At 47.1% G+C, this 24,274-nt stretch overlaps 1 protein-coding gene across 2 annotated transcripts in view; it reads left to right on the forward strand.

The window, feature by feature from the left end:
• The window catches only part of PDE8B (phosphodiesterase 8B), a 319,793-nt gene that overhangs the window by 19,271 nt on the left and 276,248 nt on the right, over nt 1-24,274 (forward strand). The window contains exon 2 of one of the 2 annotated variants that reach the window (XM_029216166.1): nt 2,253-2,419. Coding sequence is in view for 1 of the 2 variants with exons in the window: in XM_029216165.1 (XP_029071998.1) it covers nt 14,020-14,043 (24 nt within the window). In the remaining variant the exon portion in view is untranslated. Of the gene's footprint in view, nt 1-2,252; nt 2,420-13,945; nt 14,044-24,274 lie in introns of those variants that run through there. The other variant, XM_029216165.1, reaches the window with a different exon arrangement.

Below are 24,274 nucleotides of genomic sequence, written 5' to 3' on the forward strand. Positions count from 1 at the left end.
TCCCTTTCCCCTTTGGTAACCATAAGTTTGTTTCCTTTGTCCATGAGTCTGTTTCTGTTTTTAAATAAGTTTATTTGTATCATTTTTTTAGATTTCACATATAAGTGATATCATGTTATATTTGTCTTTCTCTGTCTGACTTACTTCACTTAGTACAATAATCTCTAGGTCCATCCATGTTGCTATAAATGGCATTATTTCATTCTTTTTTATGACTGAGTCCATTGTGTGTATGTATGTGTAGGTGTATATATGTATGTTTGTGTGTATGTATGTGTGTGTGTGTATATATATATATATATATATATATATATCTCACATCTTCTTTATCCATTCATCTGTTGATGGACATTTAGGTTGCTTCCATGTCTTAACTATTGTAAATAGTGCTGCTGCAAACACAGGAGTGCATGTATCTTTTCGAATTAGAGTTTTCATCTTCCGGATATATGCCCAGGAGTGGGATTGCTGGATCATATGGCAACTCTATTTTAAGTTTTTTTTTTTTTTTTTTGCGATACGCGGGCCTCTCACTGTTGTGGCCTCTCTATTTGTGGAGCACAGGCTCCGGACGCGCAGGCTCAGCGGCCATGGCTCACAGGCCTAGCCGCTCCGTGGCATGTGGGATCTTCCCGGACCGGGGCACGAACCCGTGTCCCCTGCATCGGCAGGCGGACTCTCAACCACTGCGCCACCAGGGAAGCCCCAGAGGGTCTGCTTTTAAGTCTTAGCCTAGCCACGTGGTTCCACTTTTCTGAGTTCTCTTTGTGATGGGCTGTGAAGGTTGGGAATCTGTGTGTGGACAGAACGGATATGACTGTGCTGATTAAGATGTGGGACGAAGGGGCAGGTGATCCCCTGGATTCAGGGACACAGCGTGGGGAGAGGGATTGTCTTCATGAGTAGGCGTTGGAGGAGACGAGCTGAGGGACATGGAAACATACGCGGCTAACCTGATCCTCACCGAGCTCTCCCAGGAGGAGCTGGGTTGGGGCAGGTGAGGTGGCCTCTGCCAGGACTCTTCTGTCTTGGAAGTTCATGTGAACCTGTTTTTGTCTTGGGGTCGTGGGTGGGAGGGAGGGAATACTGAGGGCCCATAGTACACTCTACCCTGAGCCAGAGTCCCCAGGACAAGCCCCGAGGCCCTTCTCCTGTCCACCAACCCCTGTCGTGGCCCCCAGCAGCCAGCTACCCATAATCCCCTGGCAGTCGTTCTGGGTGTCCCTGCGTCATGTGAAGGCTCGGCCGGGATAAGCATCGAGTGACACTGCTGTCAGGAGGGATCTTTCATCAGCCAGGGGGAGAAAAAATTTAAAAGTTGTTTTTGTGAGGAAATTGAAATCCAAACATCATACGTATCTAACCGAGCCAAGGTGGAAAGTGAACCTTGATTCCATATTATACGCATTAGACCTGAAAGAGTGAATTTTTGGGTTAACAGAGACGCTGAGGCATCTGTGCTAGCTTCAGTGACTCCAAGCAAAAAGCAAGAGTGGTCAAAGTCTACCGAGACCCTGAAAATCTCACATAGTTAAAAATTTTGTTCTCTTCCCAAGCTACTGATAAACAACAACTGCCTAAATCTCTGGATCCACCCCCACCCCCTCCACTGCCACACACACCCTCTCATCCATGTGACTTCTCAGCAATGGAAAGAAAAGAGAGGCTGAGACACAGGGGGTCATGGGTCCTCTTCACTCTATGTGGTGAGCAAGTGAAGCCTGGCTGTCTTTTATGCTGTGTCGTTCGTGACTAGAGGCAAAAGCCCACATGGTGGGCTCAAGAAGGACTCTGGAGCCTCACAGGCAGGTTGGCTCGTGGGCGGGCTATGGTTAGAAAAAACTGACAAATGGATAAGCATCGCTCGAGTACATGCTATGTGGCACGCACAGTGTAAAGCTTTGGGTAGACATGGTCCCCGCCTTCATGGAGCTCAGAGTCTGGTGAGGAAGATAGATTTTAAACAAAGAAACACGCTAACAGTTATATAATTTGCAGATTGTGATAAATGAATAGCTCTCATGAGAGAGAATAACCGTGGGGATATAATAGAGACTGGGGAGCTGGGGTCAAGGAAGGTCTCTCTGAGGAAGTGACAGTAAAGATAAAGCCTAGAACAGTGCTGCTCAAATTTTAATGTGCATCAGAATCACCTGGAGAGTTTGTTACAAAACAGGTTTCTGGGTCCCACCCCCAGAGTTTCTGATTCAGTAGGTCTGAGGTGGGTCCCAAGAATTTGCCTTTCTAATAAGTTCCTAGGTGATGCTGAGACTGCTGGTTTGGAGACCAAGCTCTGAGAACCACTGGCCTGGAGGATCTATAGGAATTAGCCAGGTGAAGAGCGTGGAGGAGAAGACCAGTGAGCAGAGGGAGAAGTGTGTGCCAGCACCCTGATGTGGGAAAGATCTGGGAGCTTCAGGTAATGGAACAGTCAGTGCCCTCAAGGCAGTGTATTAATGGACCAGTGGCTTGAGGTGATGTTAGAGATGAACCTGACCCTCATCCCCATCCTGAAACTCACCCTAACAGAGCTACTGCCAGTGGTAGCATTTCTAAGGATGATGGTTCCATTGACCCTTGGAGATGTCCTGCTGCCACGTGGGGCTAGTGGAGCTGTGCTGGCCCTGAGATACTGTGAGACTAAGGTGATAATGTATGCAAAGGGCTGAGCACAGATCAAATGCCCAGTCCATTCTAGTATTCTTTCCTCCCTCTATTCCCTGGTTTGAAACATGGCCCTGTCTCAAGTTCCCTATTTTAGCTAGAGGGACATGTTGCTAAATTGGTGCTGTCCTGGAGATGCAAGCAAAAAGAGTTCATGTGGAAGGAATCCGTGGTACCTCAACTGGGATCTGGTTCAATGACTATAGATAAGGAATCTGGATACCACTTCCAAAGGGCAGGTGTATGTGTGTGTTTTCCTACATCTCATGCAATTTATAAATGTCGCAGGATTTTAAGCCAAGGAAAGCATGGGCTGGGTTTCTGGAGCCAAAGTGCACAGTTAGCATTAGGCCAATTCAATTCTGAGTACATTTTTTGAGTCCTCACTCTGTGCCAGGTGCCATGCTAGGTGCTGGGAAGACAGAGGTAGGTGATCAAGGCTGGGTCCCTGCTCCTGAGGAGCTCCTAGTCTCACTGGGACATGGACACAAAAATAACGCAGAGCGGTGGGATAAAAGCCATAACAAAGTTCTGTACAAAGGGCAATAAAAACTCAGGAGAGAGAGCAGTTCTTCCTGGGTAAGACGGAGGTCACAGACAGTAAGTGACATCAGAGCCAAGCCTGGAAAAGAAATATCTAGAGAATGAGCAGAACTGAAGGATAAATGAACAAATCTTTAAGAACATTTTTGTTATTGTCTTATGCTCTGACCTAAGTCGTCATTATGAGCTACTAAGATACATGGCCACATGGTGTTGAGTTTGATTTAAAATATTGCATAAACCGTTATATATAGAAACACATATGGAAACAATCTGAAAATATTTCTCCTCAAATATAGTGCCATTTGCTTTTATGAATTTGCTATTTCTGGATGAAAATGTGAAATATGGTCTGGTCTTCTGAGACTCAGAAGAAATTATATCACTATTCCAAGTGAAAATAATTTTGGTGGTTAATTCATACATTTATTTAGTCAGTCGACAAACATTTAGTTAGAAATTTCAGTTTTTGTTTTTTTTTTTGCGGTACGCGGGCCTCTCACTGTTGTGGCCTCTCCCATTGCGGAGCACAGGCTCCAGACGCGCAGGCCCAGCGGCCATGGCTCACGGGCCCAGCCGCTCTGCGGCATGTGGGATCCTCCCAGACCGGGGCACGAACACGTGTCCCCTGCATCAGCAGGCAGACTCTCAACCACTGTGCCACCAGGGAAGCCCCAGAAATTTCAGTTTTTGGAGCACTGCAGTGGAGGCAACAAAGATATGTAAGACATTGTCCTGCCCTCAGGACTCTTCAAGCCTCAGGAGTGAGAAAAACACCTGAGTAGTGTTTTTATTCTAACACAAGTGAGTAGTAAGTGGTACGAATGAGTACAGACAAAATGCTCCAAGTATCTAGAGGAAAAAAAGCTATTTTCTGATCAGGAAAATCATAGAAAGCTTGACCATTTATGGAGAAGCCATTTGCACTAGACCTAGTAGGGTGGGAAGGGATTGGACATACAGAACCGAGGCAGGGGGAGAGGTATTCCAGGCAGAGGCAGGTTTGTGATCAAAAGGAGAAGGAGGTCACTTGGAAGCGGCACTTTGTCCCATTTAGGGTGTGACCTGGGGAAAGAGCTAGAATTGGTAGATGTCAGCCTCACAACCAAAGTTTGAACTTGATTCCACTGGCTGTGACTTCTTGGAATTTGAAATGCCAAGCATTTGTCACTTGTTTCCTTGTGTGCTTGTTTTAGTTGGCATCTCAGGCCTGACCTTTGTCTTGGCATAATTTTGTCCAACCCATAGGATATATTTTTAAAAATCAGCCTGTGGGGCTTCCCTGGTGGCGCAGTGGTTGAGAGTCCGCCTGCCGATGCAGGGGACACGGGTTCGTGCTCCGGTCTGGGAAGATCCCACATGCCGCGGAGCGGCTGGGCCCGTGAGCCATGGCCGCTGAGCCTGCGCGTCCGGAGCCTGTGCTCCGCGACGGGAGAGGCCACAACAGTGAGAGGCCCACGAGCCACAAAAAAAAACAAAAAAAATCAGTCTGTGTAGGCCTATAGTAGTAAAATCACAATGTGGCTCCAAATAGCTGTAAAGGCCACAGATTGAAAGTAGACCCTTTTCTTTAGGAATTTGTGACTCTACCTCTGGAGGTTGAAAGAAATGGGTTCTGCATTGGAGTCCCTTCAGGAAACTGTGAAGGCTTGCCCTACAAAGGTGTGGATGGGTGTGGGCAGGCTTCCGGGAAACCAACAAGGGATGGTGCAGCTTCCATGGGCTAGTGAGAGCTGAGAAGCTATTACCACCCAGAGGCCAGTAGTAGCACGCCACTAGGAGGATGGTAACGGGCTCGGCGGTGCAGCAGATGCTGGGACTGAGAAAGCTCTGTGCTGCTCTGGAGACACACAGCTACTGCCCTGCTCCCATCCTCTGCTGGTACCTCCCATTGCTGAACCCAGCTCTTGCGAGCCAGAGACCAAGGGGCCCATGATGTATTCCTTACAGGTCAGCCTCCCAGGGCACAGGGTTGGGGAGGAAGGATGGAGAACCCATCTGGAGGGGCAAACAGAGACTATCCAGCACAATCCTTTTTAGCTTTTGGATATTTTTAGCTTTAGTAATATGATTCCAAAACAACCCAAACTACGATAAGCCTTCATTTAACAAATATGTTCCAAACACCCCTATTGTTCTCAGGAATTTAAAAGAATTAAGAAACACAGAAAATAGATTGGATGGATAGATGAATGCATGGTTGGCGAAGGAGTCTTTGGCTGGGACAATTCACTAAATAGTAACTCAGCTAGATTGCGAGGTTGGTGAATACAGGGATTGGGCTGGGTTTCTTCATTGTTGAATCCTCGATGCCTAGTACTGTGCCTGGAGCTTAGTAGACCCCAATAACTGTTTATTGGAATAACGTGATGGATGAAACATCAAGAACACCAAGCAACATAAATGTGAGTCTGGGGTCTTAGGTCAGGGGAACCCAAAGTTAGGGTCAGGACCTAACATTCTCAGACCCAGGAGAAGCAGGTAATGACAGTGTTTATCTTTCTGCTTCTAGTACTTTTTAGGTCAAAGGACCTCCCAGGAACAAAGGCCATTTAATGGTGTTGGGGAGATAAAGGATAATCTTTCCTTTCAATCTTTTTCAGCAGCTTAAAAGGGCAGCATTATAACTCCTGCATTCCGATCTCAATTCATTCATTCATTTATTCATTTAGTGACTTAGCCCTCAAGGAGCTTAGTCTGGAAGGAGCCACAGATATGACATAGGAAACTGCAGTGCTACTGCTGGCTACACAGAATGCAGGCCACTGTGAGAGCAATAGGGGGGCACCCTACACGGGCTGGAGGTCTTCCAGTAGGAAAGTTGGGTCCTGAAGGACTATCCCACCTGTTTATTGCTGGCATCCACCCATGCCTTCTCCCTCAACTGCAGAATAAAGAAGTAAGAAAGTATCAGTAAGTAGATAAGTAAGTAAGTAAGTAAATGTCTTGAGACGCAAATTACTGGCTAAGGTAACACTTGGACTCAGAAGCATTCACACCAAAGTGCCATCAGCCAATCAGTGAACTCAGGTGGAGGGTTCATCCCTTCCTCACCCTAGAGAAGAGGAGCAAAAGGTCAGGAGGGCACAAAGCCGGTGTCTGGACAGGAGAGAGGAGAGAACAGGTGCAGCAAGGGAGGCTGGGGGATGTCTAGACAAACCTCATTGATTGCAGGATTGTTTTTGGAGGATCAAGTACTATTTACCTTTAACTCTGCAAACAAATGGATGGTGTGTGCGGAGGGTTCTTTGTTTAGCCATGCTCATTTGTTTGCTTTTTTTTTTTTTTTTCTTAGCCCCTAGCAACTGAACATAGGGTCCAAGGTCTCAGAAATGTTGTTATGGACCCACGCGATGTGTGTTAACGCAGATCCACCTGATTTATGAAGGTGGTTGGCTGGTTTTAAAACATGGGCAATTTTGGGGGCTTCCCTGGTGGCGCAGTGGTTGAGAGTCCGCCTGCCGATGCAGGGGACACGTGTTCGTGCCCCGGTCTGGGAAGATCCCACATGCCGTGGAGTGGCTGGGCCCTGAGCCATGGCCGCTGAGCCTGCGCGTCCGGAGCCTGTGCTCCGCAACGGGAGAGGCCACAACGGTGAGAGGCCCACGTACCGCAAAAACAAAAAACAAAAACCAAAAAACATGGGCAATTTTGTTACAAACTTGCTTTATTCCCAGACGTTTTGTTAATCAGTACATTCTTGTCTTTCCCTTGAGTATTATGACTAGGAATGGGAGGAAAAAAATAAGTTGGGGACAAGGAGCAGAGGGGGAAAAAAGAAATAGAGTGTTGGTCAAAATCTAATGGGCAAGGATTTGTTTTTAAAGATTTTTTTGATGTGAACCATTTTAAAGTCTTTATTGAATTTTTTACAATATTGTTTCTGTTCTATGTTTTGGTTTTTTGGCCAGAGGCATGTGGGATCTTAGCTCCCCATCCAGGGATCGAACCCGCACCCCTGCATTGGAAGGCGAAGTCTTAACACTGGACCACCAGGGAAGTCCCTGGATGTCTTAATTTATCTATATTGCCCTCATTTTTCAAGAAAGCCTGCTAGAGTTTGAGAATTTGATTAAAATGCATTTTAATTCTTAGATAAATTTGGAAAATAGAAGTGTTTTTTTAATTTACTTCCTCCTCCTTCCACTGATTTTTTTAACGGAGGATAAAACATCTAGCCCCAGAAAGTTTTGTTGGTTTAAGAGGGTGTGTGTGTGTGTGTGTGTGTGTGTGTGTAAGGCTATATTTCATTTTCGATAAGAATACGAGTTCTGTTAGGGAGTAACTCTCTCCATTTGTAGTCTTTCAGGTGTTGAGAGTTTTGTTGTCCTTGGCCTGGAAGATGTTAGAGTGGGACGGACCTCTAGCCAGAGAGCAGATTACTTACCTTCTGGACTTCTACTGAAGTCTCCTTTGTCCAGCCCTCTCTGTTCACCTCTTGAAAGCCTTCGAGGCTAGATCCTTAGCTCCCCTGCTCAGAGCTTCCTCCCGTATCTTTATGTTGATGATGCCCAACTTTTTAGCTCCAACCGAAACGTTTCTCATCACCTGCAGACCTGTTTCCTCTTACTGTCTAGACATCTCTCCTGTGTGTTCCCCAGGTACCTCAGACCCCATTGACTCAAAACTGCTCACCAGAGTGCTTGCTTTTGCCCAACCAGTGCCTGTCTTAGTGGGAAATACCGGCATCCAAGAGTTGCCCACTCACAGCCCATTGGTTTCCAAATCCTATTCTGTCCCTGGATTTCTTTCTCGTTTTTCCCCCATTACCATTCCTGATGCCAGTGCTGTTTTTCAGGCTCTCCTCCACTCTTCTGGATGATTATTAGTTGTCTCCCTGCCTCTGTTAGCCTTCTCCAACCCATGCTTGCCTCCACCACCAAATTTATCTTTATAATGTACAAATCTCCATGTTGTGTAGTCCTTGTGCAAAATCTTTCAGAAGTTCTTCATTTCCTAGCTCTTTATATCAGTGGACAAGTTGTTTAAATAGTTTCCTTCTCTTTATGTGGGTTTTCCTCCTATCATATGGGCCCCAGCTCCTTCCTCGCTTTGCTGGTATCTCCTCTGCTGAACCTCGAAAGGTTGGCAGGCCCAGCACGCGGTTCACCGCCCTTTCTGATTACACACCCCATGGCTTACAGAAGCATCTACACACTGATGACTCCCAAATGTATGGCTCCAGTCCTGACCTTTCTACTGAGCTCCAGACACAGATCCAGCTGCTTCCTTGCCATCTTCACTTGGATGTCTAATAGAGACTCAGACTGAACAAGGCCAAAGCAGGGCTCTTGATTTCCCACCTATTCTTTTCCTGCTCCTTCCTCACCCTTCCCCATCTCAGTAAATGGCACCGCCATCCACCCAGCTGCTCAGGCCAAAAACCTAGGGGTTTTTGCTGTTTCTTCTCTCTCCTCACTCCACTCCCCACATGCACTCCATCATGAGTCCTGTCAGCCTTACTTTCAAAACCATGCATCCCCAACCTGATCATTTCTACCGTCTCCGCCGCTTTCTCCCTAGTCATCACCACCTCCCCCTGGATTGTGGCAACAGCCTCCTGCTGCCCTATGAATCCCTAGCATGGATCCTCCACGCAGTGGCCAGAGTGATCTTTTCAAAAAGCCAATTGTATCATGTTTCTTCTCTGCCTAACACTGTCACCAGGCTTCTTGTTGCACCCAGCCATATCCACGCTGGCCTCCTGTCTTTTCCTGGATCTTACCAAGCTTGTGCAGCCTTAAGGATTTTGCAGTTGCCATTCCCCTCTCTGGGACCCTCTTCCCTCAGATCTTTGCATTCCCAGCTCCTTGGGACAATCCATGTGTCAGTACAAACATTCCCTCTCGGAGAAGCCCTCTCTGACCTTCCAAAGTCACCTTTCTCCATCTCTTTCTATTGCAATCATTTGTTTTATTATCTTCAGCTCATGCTAAAATGATCTTCTTCTTTCTTTTATTTTTTCATGTTAATTGTCTCTCTTCCCTCCACTAGAATGTAAGCAGTACGGATTCATCTTGTTTCCAATCTGTTTTTTATATATATTGGGTATAAGTGTCAGTGAGTGGGGGAGGGGTTAGGCTCTCAAACGCACTCGAAGGAATACTTGGGCACAGTGGGCTCTCTTCAGATACAAGTGCAAGTTTATGCTTCTGGCCTCCTGCTGAGAAATAATGATGAGAGAGATTTTATTGGTAATGCTAAACTTCCCAGTCCACAATTAATCTTTGCAGATCTGTAACTCCAAGCCACAGGGCTAATGCCCATCCGTGTGACAAGACCGGTTTACTCAAAACTCTCTATACCTCTGTCTCTTTGACTTGAGCCCTCCTGAGGAGAGGGATCCAGGTTGGAGAATGTCTGATCTAGAATTCTGTAGGAGGTGTGTTGGGTTTCCTTAGGGTGGCTTTGCTAGTTGGACTGAGATTTCAATATGATTAGGGAAGACTGGGGCTAGGATCCTGAATGTACTCACATATTTAGAGTAAGGGAGGCCACAGGTGACACTAAGTGGCCTCTCAAAGTCTGTTGTCAGAAGGCCGGTAATGTTACTGTGTATTCCTTTGGTTCGGGATAGGGATGGTGGAAATGGGATCATGCTATACCAAATGGATGGAAGAATTACAAGAGGAGTTTAATGCACATATTGCCATAGAAGGTAAACCATGGACTTAATTTCTCCAGAAATTGCCACATGCTGGTAGCACTTGAAGGTACTGGTCTTTCATATTGCGGCAATCATGTAAGTACCAGCTTGTCAGCGCTAGCAACATCTTCAGTCTTCAAACAATGACCAGTGCTATGTTCAGAGGAGCCTAAATGGTGCACCCCATTTGTTTTAACCTCATCAGTGGAACCAAAGTCTTGTTATCGATACATAACTGCTGCTCTTCCAGCCCTGAGTGGTCAGGCTGCTTCTTCTTTTTTTTTTTTTTTAAATTAATTAACTAATTAATTTATTTTTGGCTGCGTTGGGTCTTCATTGCTGCGTGTGGGCTTTCTCTAGTTGCGGCAAGTGGGGTCTGCTCTTCGTTGTGGTGCGCGGGCTTCTCATTGCGGTGGCTTCTCTTGTTGCGGAGCTGGGGCTTCAGTAGTTGTGGCACACAGGCTAAGTAGTTGTGGCTCGCAGGCTCTAGAGCGCAGGCTCAGTAGTTGTGGCGCACGGGCTTAGTTGCTCCACGGCATGTGGGATCTTCCCGGACCAGGGATGGAACCCGTGTCCCCTGCAATCGCAGGCGGATTCTTAACCACTGCACCACCAGGGAAGTCTGGTCAGGCTTCTATTTATTCGCTATGAGAAGACAACCCCCCCGCCATCCCCCTACATATTCTTCTTGTTGGGTTATGAACCTGAAACAGGTAGATGCCAGTACACGTCTGGTGCCACCAAAAGCCAACAGCCAACAGCCAACCATGAGCTGCCTTACTCCCTCTCATATTCCAAACAGCTAGACACATAGGGCCATAGGCAAAGCTGTGGAATGGGTGAAGTTGGTTTTTGCTGCCCATTTCCTTTTACCCCAGAAATGTTTACTCTTCCTAAGCAAGCATTGTGTTGAGTTGCTCTTCAAAGAAGAGAGCATCAGATACACAGTACACAGTCTTATGAAGGTTTTAAAGGCACAAAGAGTTGCCACAGATAGAAATATTTACAGTTTGAAATTTTAGGAGAGAGCAATGCTGAACCAATTAGGACCAAAACAACAACAACAACGACAAAACACTCCAAGGAAATTATAAGGCATGTAAAATCTGGGTGGAGGAGACGTTATGGGCATGAGCAGGGGTGGGCCGGACTCTAGCCCCTCTGAGTTAAATCATCCCGTGTTGGCTATTGCTACTTACCGGGCTTAGTCCAGGGAGAGACATGGGTGCTGTTTCACTCCTGGCAATAGGGGTGCAAAGGGAGGGACAGGCCAGTGACACTACACTGGAAGAGATGGCTGGTTGGTTCAGAGAGCAACGGAGAAGGAGGGAAGCCAGATGGCTGTGGTTTGAATTGGGAGAGTTGTTAGTGGCATTAACCACCAGGAATCAGATTTGGTAGGGAGATGATGCTTCCTGGTTCAGAAACTTTCATTGTGAAATATTGGTGGGACTCTCGTAGAGATGTCCAGTAAGCAACAGGAAGTGTGAGAACAGTGCTTCATTATGTAGACTTTCCAGCCACTCCCCCACTAGACTGGGAACTCTGTGCTCTGGGTTCTTTTCCCTTTGTTCTCTCCCTTCTTGGTTTCCTTCCCTTTGCTTTAGTTCCCTTTCCTTCTTTCTTTCCTTTTCTCCTTCCCTCTCTTCCTCACTTTAAAAATCATGCATCCCTCCATAATCCCCTTCAAGGTACACAACAGGGTTAAGTGTTGGGCTTGATTTTGCTGTATTATAGCAGGGATGGAATAGAAAACTTTTAAACAGTAGGCATCCAAAGACACTGAGAAGCTAACAAATACACTCAGACCCTCAGAACTCTGGCTAATAGTCTTGAGACACCATCTGTTTTCATGCAGTATCTCGGGAACAGTAGACAACCTGCTGGTTGCCACAGGCATGTACTGTGCACAGCTAGCCTCCTAGTACTTCTTGAGCAGCTCTTCTGGAAAATCCCCGCACTTCCAGGAGTGAATAATATGGCTTTTGTTTTTCTTTTATAGATAATGAGAAAAGGGTTTGAGAGGATTTGGTGTTATTATTGTTTTTCTCGTTTTCCTTTTCGTTTCCTTTCTGAAAATATTTGTACTTTTTCTTGGGTTGACTTACCCTGAGTTCTTCAAACTGTCCTTTTAGCTGCTGGGTTATTTTCAGACTTTCTTAAAGTTGTGTTGCTTCACCCCCAAGTCTCAACCTGAACTTGATTTTTCACCTTCTGATGTCTTTGCTGTTCTGCTTTTCCTTGTCTATACAGGGCCTTAAAAGGCTATTATTGTGAAATAATGATAGATTATGCTTCTGATTTCAATGACCTTAACCCTTATACCTAATCTTCTTTGCCTTACTTTTCCGTCTGTGGAAGGAGGAAGTGTATTAGTTTTGCTGTTGTACATAACACATTACCACAAATTTAGGGGCTTAAACACACACATAAATTATCTCACACTTTCTGTGGGTCAGAATTTGAGCATGGATATACAGGTCCTCTGTGTTAGCTGGGGCTACAGTCTCATCTCAAGGCTCAACTAGGGAAGGGTTCAGTTTGGGGCTCTCCTGGTTGTTGGCAGGACTTAGTTCTTTTCAGTTTGTTGGACTAAGGGCCTCAGTTTCTTATTGGCTCTAGGCCAGAGGCCCCCTCGGTTCCTTGCCACAAAGGGCCTCCCCAACATGGCTGTTTGCTTCATCAAAACCAGCAAGAGAGAGCGTTTCCTAGCGAGACCGTGTACCATAATCACTGAAGTGACATCCCCATCACCTTTACCATACTTTATGTATAGGAAGCAAGCCACAGGTTCCCCGACACTCAAGGGGAGGGGAGTCCACAAAGACATGAACGCCCGGAGGTAGGGATAACTGGAGGCCATCTCAGAGTCTGTTCACACAGAGAGGAGTGCTGTTGAGGGAAAAGGCTTTGAGCTCCTTAGAAAAAGACAATAAAGGCTATATTCATACTGCCCTCACGCCTTATGGTTGGCCTTTATAGATTATGGCTAACACTAAAATAATAATGTTTTTCCATGTCTCTCTCCGTGTCCTATGCACTAGGTTTTACTTCTAAAAATGACTTGTTTCCCTTTTCTACCATTAGAAATCGCATCAGCCTCTCTGGATGAGAAAGTCAGCCAGAAAAGATTGCTGTTGTTGATCTTGGTTTTGGCTGGACTGACTCAGCCCTGTGGGCAGTTGAGAGAGGAAAGGCCTTTGTAAATGCTCCCTAGGTCTTTGTTAGAAATCCGTCCCCCTAGAGGAGCCAGGTATGGGGCAGGTGTGATAATAACCACAGCTGGATGCCAGGCTTATTCACAGCTGAAGGATTTAATTGGGCCCGATTCATCACTTTTTCAAAGTGCCTGAAAGCTTAAGAGTATCTGCCCAGGCCTTTGATTCCAGCTCCCAAAATACATTGGGAGGGGCGGTAAGGGTAGCAGTAACTTTAGCTTGATCCACGTTTGACTCGCGTTGGTAAATTGGCCGCACAATTAAGGCTGAGGGACAACACCCCCTCACCAGCCTATCCCGCCCCGCAACAGGCACATAATCACGTGTCCTTTACAAATTCATTTGAATACAAAAGTCCTCCTTTAACTTTGAGGAAGAACGATCCCTATCTATCTATCTATCTATCTATCTATCATTTATCTATCTATGACTAATGTCTCTGACATTAGAATCTCTTTAAAATGATAGTGTATACGAATTTGAGTTGAGGAATGAGGCAAATCTGATCCTTCAGTGTTTTCTTGGGGTTAGAGGCGCACGGAGAAGAGAGTGGAAAGGATGGGCATAGTGAGGTGGAAGCTCCGTGTCCAGATTCCGAGTCCCAAGAAACGCCAGACGGGGCAGAGCAGGCTAGACTCGATTTCCCTCGAGGGGCGGGAGGGGCGCTGCGGGGATCGGAATAGCTAAAGGAGGGGGGTAGGGGTGGGGGGGCGCTAAGCGGGCTCAAAGTCGGGGCTCACACCCTGAGAGGGGCGCTAGGACCCAGGCACTCGCTGGCTCGGGACGCGCCTGGGGAGTGAAGGCGCAAAGAGGCTCAGGCTCGCGGCCAGAGTCCCGCGGAACTACCAGCCCCTCGGCGCGGGGTGCGGTCGCCCTGTGCCCTCTGTGCGGGGCTGCGGCGCGGGCCAAGGGCACCGCCGGGGCGCCCAGCAGCCGCCCGCCGCCGGCATGGACCCGCCGAGTGCGCGCCAGGTGAGCCCAGCGCGTGGGGTCCGCATGTCCTGCGTGCCGCCCCCTCCCACCCCCCTGCCCAGAGCTGTCCCCACACCCCTTTAGGATACCCCGCAGCCAGGGAGAGGCTCCCCCCACCCCCGGTCTCTCCGTGTCCTGGTGCCCAACTTCTTTTTTCCTTCCCAGGAGGGGAGCACCTCGAGTGTCTGCTGTATTATAATTATAATTCCAAATAATACCAATCGCCCACCAAGAGCGCGGTCGGCATATGTGTGGCGCTTTCCCTGGCACTAGCCGACCAGCTGCTACGTCGGGCCAGCTGCACTGACTCCTGTTGCGCCCCGAGTTTCCCACGCCGTCTCCGCGCGATCACGGTGCCCCTGCCTTCCTCCGCGCTTGCCGTGGCTGCGGAGCTGCCTCCCCTTCCGGAGAGCGAACAGCCCACCGCCCCAGCCCTCTGGCGTGGGTGGAGGGCAGGGCGCTTCGGTGCCCGGGACTCCGCGATCCGGGGGACCCGCTCCCACCCGCGTGCGCAGCTCCCCAGACCGCGCTCGCTGGGCACCCAGACGGAGCATGAGGTTTATACCACCCTCCTTCGGTGGGGGAGAGGGAATGTGGGTGCAGAGAAGGGGCTCACGCTGTGGGGCGTAGGAAAGTGCGGGTGAGAAAGGTCTTCCGTGCAGGAGAGGCGTTTCGACCAAGGCGGAAGCTGCGCAGGAGAGCTGCCTCTCTGAACTTGGGGGTGACCTGCTGGGCGTCCGAGTGTCACCTGAAGCGCACTCAGTTACCAGGATCAAGTAGACGCGGTCTCTGGACTGTTGCGGGAGGGGAGGCTTGCACCCGCATTTATAAAGGCTTGCCGAGAGGTCTTCGCCTTCAGAAGGCGCTCTGTACCCCCAAGACTAGTCGTGCCCAACCATTCTGCTTCCGGCTCAATCTGATACCAGTTTACCGTCTCCAGGTTGCCAAAACCAGAGAAACGTCGCTGACGAGTTTCTATGGGCGAGCTTCGAGTTGCTAGGGCTGCAAGACCACCGCGGTTGGGTGGTGGCTATGGCCCCCGCAAACCTTTGCGGGCCGCCAGGTCGGGGCACTGGGGGGCGTGCCTGCTCTGATAATCACAGACGCGTGTGTCAGAACCTGAAGTTAAACGCATAGTGCTAACCTAGAAGAGAAACTTCCTCTAAACTGTGTGTTGGGAGACAATCAGCAAAAACATTTACACAGGGCCCGTGGGGGTAGATGAGGGGCAGAGGACCCGCCCTCTAGGATTTTATAATCTGCTGGTTAGCATCGCCAGTTCTACCTGACTGCCCCTCTGACACTGAATGAACTGTTTTAACTTTGCTCGGTTTTCCAAGAAGCAAAAACGGAAGAATGATAATTTACCAGCAGTGGAAGGAGCATCTCTATTGGAAAGCTACTACCTGGGTTCCAGCCCTACCTGTACCACTGACCAGCTGTGAAACTTTGGGCAAGACATACAACCTGTCTGGGCCTCAGCTGGCACAAAAAGCTCGAAAAGACCCTTTAATTCTGGGAGCTTCTGTAACAGTAATTTGCCAAGCTTACATAGCCTTCCCATGCTCAGTGGCTCTTTGGAGTCTAAATTGCGCTTGCTTCCACAGAGCATCCATGGACCAAAGAAATACTAGATCAGAATCAGAATGTGGGTGAACTGTATTTTAATTCCAGTGTGTTTATAGGGCTGCACAAATCTTTCAGGTTTAAGGTCTGTGGAAATAAGCCTGGCTGGCTCAGTTAATACTTAGAATGCCCCGGGAAGGACCTCAAATAGAAAGTCCTGTTTTAAGTTGGAGTATGGTTACATAAAGGGTTCTTTCTGTGCATTTGAAAGACCTGTGCCATAGCCATCCTGTTACCTAAATGAGTAGAGGAGAAGGCCCAAACTGATCCCTCAACAGAAGAGGGCTGGGTATACTGCATACTTCGTGGAGGCATCTTGGGTTATACCTGATAAACAATTTATTTACCTGGGAATGACACTGTTAATATTAACTTCTCAGAAAAGCAGTTTATCAGTTTAGTAATGAAATAATGAAATTGTCTTTAGAGGCTACATTAAGTATCAGAATGCCTAATATTGCTAGAGTTTATTGGGGTAAGCACTGCTTTAAAAAGCACTGCCTTTTTATTTAATTTCAGGCAGGGAAATAAGCAGGATGATTTATTATGTTTTCTTACAAGATAATTTTTTAAAGGAGATTAAAAAAAGCAGAGTAAATACAATACGAACTAAAGAAACCTTGTTTCTTCAGGTTCCAGAGATGAATAACATCATCATTACCATAATGGTGCCTATCTATGAAGCAATTATCTACCAAGCATTGTTCTAAGCACTTTATGTACCTAGTCTCACGAAATCCTATCAACAACTTCTGAAGGAAGTGCTATAATTTCTTTTAACCTTACAGGCGGGGGAACTGAAGCTTCTTGCCCGAGATCACCTAGCTGGTAGGCGGTAGAACGGACCAGCTCCTTGAGCTCATTGCGATAATTCAAACGATATGCAAGATGGAGGAGGTGGGGAGGGTCAAAAGTGCCTACTGAGTGTTGGGTACTTTATACCCCTCAGTGCATGGATATTAATACATCTTTTGTGAGTTGTATTTTTATTTTCTTTTTCTAGGTATCCTTTCTTGCTTTTAATATGATTTGGGCATCTTTTAACATGAGCAAAGAGAGTGACCTCTTTCTTTTTAACTATGGTACATAGATTTTTTTTTTTAATTACTACTCTTACTTTAATTAATTTATTGGCTGCATTTGTGTCTTTGTTGCTGCACCCGGGCTTTCTCCAGGTGAGGCAAGCGGGGGATACTCTTTGTTGCTGTGCGTGGGCTTCTCCTTGCAGTGGCTTCTCTTGTTGTGGAGCACAGGCTCTAGGTGCATGGGCTTCAGTAGTTGCAGCATGTGGGCTCAGTAGTTGCAGCACGCAGGCCCTAGAGCACAGGCTCAGTAGTTGTGGTGCAGGGGCTTAGTTGCTCCATGGCATGTGGGATCTTCCTGGACCAGGGATCAGCCCGTGACCCCTGCATTGGCAGGCGGATTCTTAACCACTGCGCCACCAGGGAAGTCCCTGGTACATAGATTTGAGTGCAGATGGATCAACCATCATCGATTTAACCAATTCCCTGTGAGTCGGCATTTGGATTCTTTCTAAATTTTCACACCATATATGGGGCTGGCATTGTGGGTCTTCTTACCTATATATTTCTGCACACCTATTCAGATGTTTCTGGTAGATCAGTTCCTAGGGGTGGAATTGTTATGTGAAAGAGCATGGTTACTATTTGATGTGTACTTTTTAATAGATACTGCCAACTTGCCTTCACAAAAGGAAATGTAATTTCTGGTTTGGGGTCCAGTTCTTCTGCTAACACGTTTCTGGGCTTTTGATAAATCAGTGCATCTGAATGGGTCTCAGGTCTATCATTTATAAACTAGGGGTGGTAGGACTTGTTTGTTCCAAGGTCTTTTCTGCAAATATGTATAATTAGAAGATGAACAAATAAAATTGTCCGTATTTGACCATTTTTTTACCTACACAAACAGAAGTTTAATATGGGTTCACCTAATGACACGTGAACTCCTAAAATACCCATTTTTGGTACCCCAGGTTTCTGAGATTGATTTGTATGTGGCCTTATCTCACATGCAAATCTGTGTCCTGCTCTCTTTTTATAAAGGTACCAGTTGTACTGGATTAGGACCTATCCTAATGACCTCATTTAATGTTAATTATCTTTTAAAAGGCCTTCTCTGCAAATACTGTTACACGCAGAGGTAGTAGGGTCTAGGACTTGTGAATTTGGGGGGACACAGCCCGTGAATTTGGGGGGACAAAATTCAGCCCATAATACACTGTCTCTGTCAGATGGCACATACTGAGGTGTAGGCACCCTGTTTTTATTTGAGGGCAATATGTTTCTGAAGCTACATCATGGAATCTTCTCTCTCTTCCTATTGCATGTCCCCCATTGCCTAAAAAAAAGTGTTTTTTTTTTAATTCCCTGGGTGTCCTTTAAAGGGGCTCAATATTACTACTTGTATCAAGTAACCTTTCATCAGTGACAGTGAATCTCATGTGAGACAGGGTGACTGTAGGTGAGAGGTGGTAAGCATTGTGGTTAAGAGCCTGCATCTTGAAGCAGGCTGCCTGACTTCTAATCCCAGCTCCGTCACTCACCAGCAGAATTTCTTCATCTGTAAAATGGGAAGAGTAATACTTACCTCACTGGGTTATTGTGCCAATTAAATGAGATGATGTATGTAAAGTGCTTGGCATATACTAGGGGAGTCAAAAATGGTTGACTATTATTATTTTGCAACTTCAGAAGCTCACGGAGCCTTTCAGGCTCAGTGTGCCCTGCCCCAGGCTGCACCCCAGAGGCACAGACAACCCAGAGGCTCTGTTCCTGGAGCTCCCAGGGCTTCCATGTGTGCCCTAGTATGATAGTCATTGCATGACCATTGTCAGAATCCAACAGCTCACACACATTAAAGTCATGGGCTCATAATTCGATTTGAAAGCTGAAAAGGGAACACGAGAGATATTCTCTTAAATAGCTCATTAAAATGATCATCCCCATTTCAGTTGTGGCAACTAGGGTTGGCAATTAAAATGATATGTAAAAGCAGCATTTCAGTTTTTCTAAGATGTACACTTGCCAATTTTAATGCCCTTGGAATCAGGGTGTGTTTTGCAGTCAATGGCACCTGAGAGTTAGAAACCTTTCCCATTAACCTGCCTGGGAAGATGACCGCAGACTTACCTTCTCACAGCAACTTTTCCTTGGAAACATAAGGGGTTAAGGTAAGTGTGGATTGCTCTATACCTGGGGTGGATTATCTGTCTTGATTATTGTGAAACTCTAGATTCCTGGGACTGCCCTGGGACTGGGAGAACGTGGAGCGGTCACGTGGCCTTAGGCCTGCAGGACTAGAGCGATATAGAGGCCAATAGGAAACGAAGGCTGTGGCTTCTTTGGGGCAGGGTGAACCATACACGTCATCCCTAGCAACTGTGTTCATCCCTGCCGTGGTAGAGGGAGGCCAAGACTCTGCATCGGGCGTAGTTGCTGGCCTTCCTACGAGACAGCAGATACATACTGTATTTCCCATCCTTTTTCCTACTGTGAAGATAAGGAAGGGCAGTGCTGGATTAAAGTCAAGTGTGTTGTGAATTGATTACCCATCTGGATCTGTGACTACTGCTGGTGGGGCAGCACCTTATCAATTGCTGTTGGCCTGACAGTGATGGTGATGTATTTGTCATTGCCTGTGAATTCATCTACTGAGTTTCAGCTTCTGATGTTTTCAACTTTTCAATGAGATAGGTACATTGTTGGTAATACATGTCTTGAGTTTAATCACTGATTAAGATGACTTCAAAAGGTTACACTGTGATTTGGCACTGAAACAAAAAGTTATTGTTTACATGGTTACAAAGAGAGTCAGGGAAGTAGAGCGTGGGGTATAAATTTGATATTGATAAAGCAAATATTTGTCATTGGAGGAATGATGCAATTTCAGTTCTGTTTTCTTTGCGGTTTTTTTTTTTTTGCAAAGTAGCAGCCAAATGATTTTAATAAAGAAAATATACCTACAAGTACATAGAGCTAGATTTATGTTTTATTATTGAGATATGTGCAAAAGTATTACCTATCACGTCAAGTAACTAAACTGAAGGCAGGAGAAATTGTCTAATCCCTCAGTACAGATGAAAAAATTCAAGGCTATGAGAGGCTAGTGAGGCCAATTCTTGTATCTTACACAATTGTCATTATGCCATTATGTCATAGTTTAATGGGCAGCATTTTTTTTTCGTAATGGTACATCAAGCGATGGTGTTTGTACAATCAGTGGTATCTTAGATTTGATGGAATATGGCAAAAGTGGTAAAGAGGGGACTGGGACATAGGTCTCCTGCCCCCCCAAGCAGTTTAATTTCCCCTGCACACACATTCCCTGACCAAGGTATTGTCTGACCCCAGCTTCCAGATTGGTGACAGAGTCACTTGCATGACCCTGAGAGTGAGAAGCCTAGGCTGCAAATTTTAAGGAGGTCTTCAAGGGCAGGGCCAGCATCTGAGAGTGAGCGCCTCCTTAAAATTGCAGTCTAGGGCTTCCCTGGTGGCGCAGTGGTTGAGAGTCCGCCTGCCGATGCAGGGGACACGGGTTCGTGCCCCGGTCCGGGAGGATCCCACATGCCGCGGAGCGGCTGGGCCCGTGAGCCATGGCCGCTGAGCCTGCGCGTCCGGAGCCTGTGCTCCGCAAGGGGAGAGGCCACAGCAGTGAGAGGCCCGCATACCGCAAAAAAAAATTGCAGTCTAGCTGCCTTGTCCTAGTCCCAGCCCCGGTTCTGATCTTTGAAAGGGATTTCAAACTTTTCCCTAGATGATTAGGAAAATTAAATGGAAGTATAAATGGATGAAAAGGCAATCATCGAAAACACATGGCCAGCCAATATCCTGCATTGCAAATATGAGTGCTCCTGAGTGAGATCTATGGAGAGCATTACCAAGAGTGGTTGGGATGTTGCTAAGAAGGTGACCTCATAAATGCATTAACACTGCATGAGTTCCTTACCCTTGTACATGTGTTAGGAGGCCATGGCTGATTAAATAATAGGAAAACAAATGATTTTTCTAAGTTTTTAGGATCTTTCGTTCTAGTTCCATTTAGCATTTTTTGTTTGTTTGTTTTTTGCGGTATGTGGGCCTCTCACTGTTGTGGCCTCTCCCATTGCAGAGCACGGGCTCCGGACGCACAGGCTCAGCGGCCATGGCTCACGGGCCCAGCCACTCTGCGGCATGTGGGATCTTCCCGGACCGGGGCACGAACGCGTGTCCCCTGCATCAGCAGGCGGACTCTCAACCACTGCACCACCAGGGAAGCCCCCATTTAGCATTTTTAAAAGGAAAATTCAAGGCCATTTTTCTTGCAAAGGAATGGAATGTGAAGAGGAAAATTCAATTCCTCATCAAGTCTCCTCTATTTTGAAAACTGCACAAAGATCTTAGTAACCCAAGAGTGCTTTAGAAGGCTAGGGAGTTCTAGATCCTGTCCTGGCTGGTGGTGGTGATATGAGGAAGACTAAGATAAATAATATCGACAAAGCATTTACTATGAGCCTCTTTGTCAAACAACCCATTGAATGGCATATGTGCTTAAAGAGCATCGTTTTGCAATACACATTTTTATGTTTCAAAGAGGAAAAGCGCAGTTTTATCTCAGAATGGCATTTTCCGAGGGACAGTGGCCACTGAGGTATTTTCACTGTCTTTTGTTGAGCAGGTTTTTCTGTTTAAGGAAGGGCATTTCAGATCTTTTAATGCGGCAGGCATGGAAGTTCTCAACGTGCTGTCACTCACATTGTGGGAATCCATTCTGTTGGAAGGGCCATAGCTCCCCCATTGATCTCTACAATAGCAGAAAATATGGCACAGCTGCAGGGATTGCACAAGAAAGGAAAACAAGCAGGAGCATGGGAGAGGAGAGTGGAAGGAGGAGAGGGAAGGCGTCTGGAGGAAGGGAAAAGCTCTGTGTCCCAACCCTTTTGCATCACAGCACACAGAGAGCAATGATGATGTTGTCCGGGATGCTGGAGGTGGTGGACAAGGCTCTGTCTGCTCCAGGCCCTGCATGGGTGGCCTGAGGGCTGAGAGAACCAGTCTCTTGTCAGGCTATTCCAGTTCGGTCAGTCCATCTGAGAAAGCCCTGGTGGAAAGTGTAGCCCTCAGGAGGAGGGAAGGAGGGAGCCCAGGGGCCACTGGATTATCCTACCCACCTGCCTCAAACACCGGATGGCCTCTTGCCTCGGCCTGCATGTAGCTGACATTCTTTTTTTTTTTTTTTTTTTTGCGGTACGCGGGCCTCTCACCGTTGCGGCCTCTCCCGTTGCGGAGCACAGGCTCCGGACGCGCAGGCTCAGCAGCCATGGCTCACGGGCCCAGCCGCTCCGCGGCATGTGCGATCTTCCCGGACCGGGGCACGAACCCGCGTCCCCTGCCTCAGCAGGCGGACTCCCAACCACTGCACCACCAGGGAAGCCCGTAGCTGACATTCTTATTTCATCCCGAAGCCCTGCCTCATATGCTTGTCTGCAGGACTTTTCTCAGTTTCTGCCTGAGCGAGATCTGGAGGCCAGAGAGAGCTGTGGGTGGCGGAGGAGGATGAAGGCAGCCGGGGATGGTAGCTTCTTTCCTCTGACTCCTATTCTATAAAAGGAGCAGGTTTCCACTGTCCACGTGATGTTATTACTGAGCCTCCCGCATGTGCCAGACAAAGTTTCTCTCCCTTGGTGCTTACCTTCTGGTGTGGGGAGTTGGTAAAGAATGAGAGAGTGAATCAAGAGAAAGCAAGCACGTCAGAGGGCAGTATGTGCTAGGGAGAAAGAGCACCAGGGCGAAGGTAAAGCCGGAAAGGACTCCCTGAGGTGGGGTGGGGAATGTTGGTTTATTCACTAGGGAGGTCAGAGAAGGCCTCCCTGGAAAGGGAACATTTGAGCCGAGACCCGAAGGAAATGGGGAGTGAGCCGCGTGGATAGTGAGGAAACGCGTTCCAAGCAGGAGAAATAGCAGGTGCAAAGGCCTTGAGGGAGCATCCACATGTTCAAGGTACAGCAAGGAGGCCAGTGTGGCAGGTAGAAGCTGAGGTCAGAGAGGTCACAGAGGGTCAGGCCGCTGAGGGCCTTGTCCTCTGCTGTAAAGGCTCTGAGCCAGGTGGGAGTGATGGAGCCTGACTTAAGCTGTAGGAGGATCATGCTGGCTGCTGTATTGAGAATAGGCTGAGGGGAGCCAGGGTGAAGCCTTGGTCCAAATAAAGGTGCACCTCCACTTGGAAGCCTTTCCTCATAACCAACCTTTGAGGGCCCCTAAGATAGTTTTAAAGGAGAAAGGTGGATCATAGTTTGTTAGCTGAAAAATATCACTCTAAATAAATGAACCTAATCAGTGGACAGATGAGAACTGATGGAATCATTGGTTGCAGAAATGTATCTGATAAATGGGATGGTAGAGAGAAAAAGAGAAGCCCACCATCCATGGATTTGGTGCCATTGCCAAGTGAGTCACAACCAAAAGCCAAGAGAAAGCAAGTCTTTCACTGATACATGACCTGACACACACCTGGGTGTGACAGAGGTGCTCTTGTGAGCTTCCTTTCACTTGGTCCCAACGATATCAGTCGTTTCGATGACTGCTTTCCCAGGTCTGAAAATCCCGCCATCACTTTGGGTCTAACATATGCATCAGCTGTCTGATCTGTTGGCCAAGGCCTTCTACAGAATTAAAACAACTGCTGGCCTCTCAATACATATTCCAGAAAAATTTCAATCAGCTAAAGGCAAAACAGGCTCAAGAATAACATGATTAGTAAGGATTGGTGAGTTTATTTTCTTGTGCTCGATACTCAGGTATATTTCTCATACCATAGGCTGAGTGGTTTAAACAACAGATGTTTATTTTCTCACAACTCTGAAGGCTAGAAGTCCAAGACCAAGGTGCCATCAGGGTTAGTTTCTGGGAGGCTTCTCTCCATGGCTTGTAGATGGCTGCCTTCTTGCTGTGTCTTTTTTTTTTTTTTAATTTATTTATTTAACTTATTTTTTTATTTTTGTCTGCGTCGGGTCTTCGTTGCAGCGCGCGAGCTTTCTCTAGTTACGGTGCTTCTCATTGCGGTGGTTTCTCTTGTTGTGGAGCACAGGCTCTAGGTTCACAGGCTTCAGTAGTTGTGGCTCTCAGGTTCTACAGCACAGGCTCAGTAGTTGTGGCTCGTGGGCTTAGTTGCTCCTCAGCATGTGGGATCTTCCCGGACCAGGGTTTGAACCTGTGTCCCCTGCATTGGCAGGCGGATTCTTAACCACTGCGCCACCAGGGAAGCCCTTGCTATGTCTTTATAGGGCCTTTGCTCTGTGTGCTCATGGAGAGCTCTATGGTGTCTCTTCTTCTTCTAAGCGCACCAGTCCTATCAGATTAGGGCCCCACCCTTATAACCTCATTAATCTTAATTACCTCCTTAAAAGCCCTATCTCCAAGTATAGTCATCGAGGGTTAAGACTTCAACATTTGAATTTTGGGGGGCACACTTCAGTCTATAACATCAGGCAAATGTTGCAAGTTTTTTTTTTTTTTTTTTTTTTTTTTGCGGTACGTGGGCCTCTCACTGTTGTGGCCTCTCCTGTTGTGGAGCACAGGCTCTAGGTGCACAGACTTCAGTAGTTGTGGCT

Source organism: Monodon monoceros, unplaced genomic scaffold (assembly GCF_005190385.1).
Source record: "Monodon monoceros isolate NGI ecotype Baffin Bay Population unplaced genomic scaffold, NGI_Narwhal_1 Super_Scaffold_12, whole genome shotgun sequence".
Lineage (NCBI taxonomy): Eukaryota > Metazoa > Chordata > Mammalia > Artiodactyla > Monodontidae > Monodon > Monodon monoceros.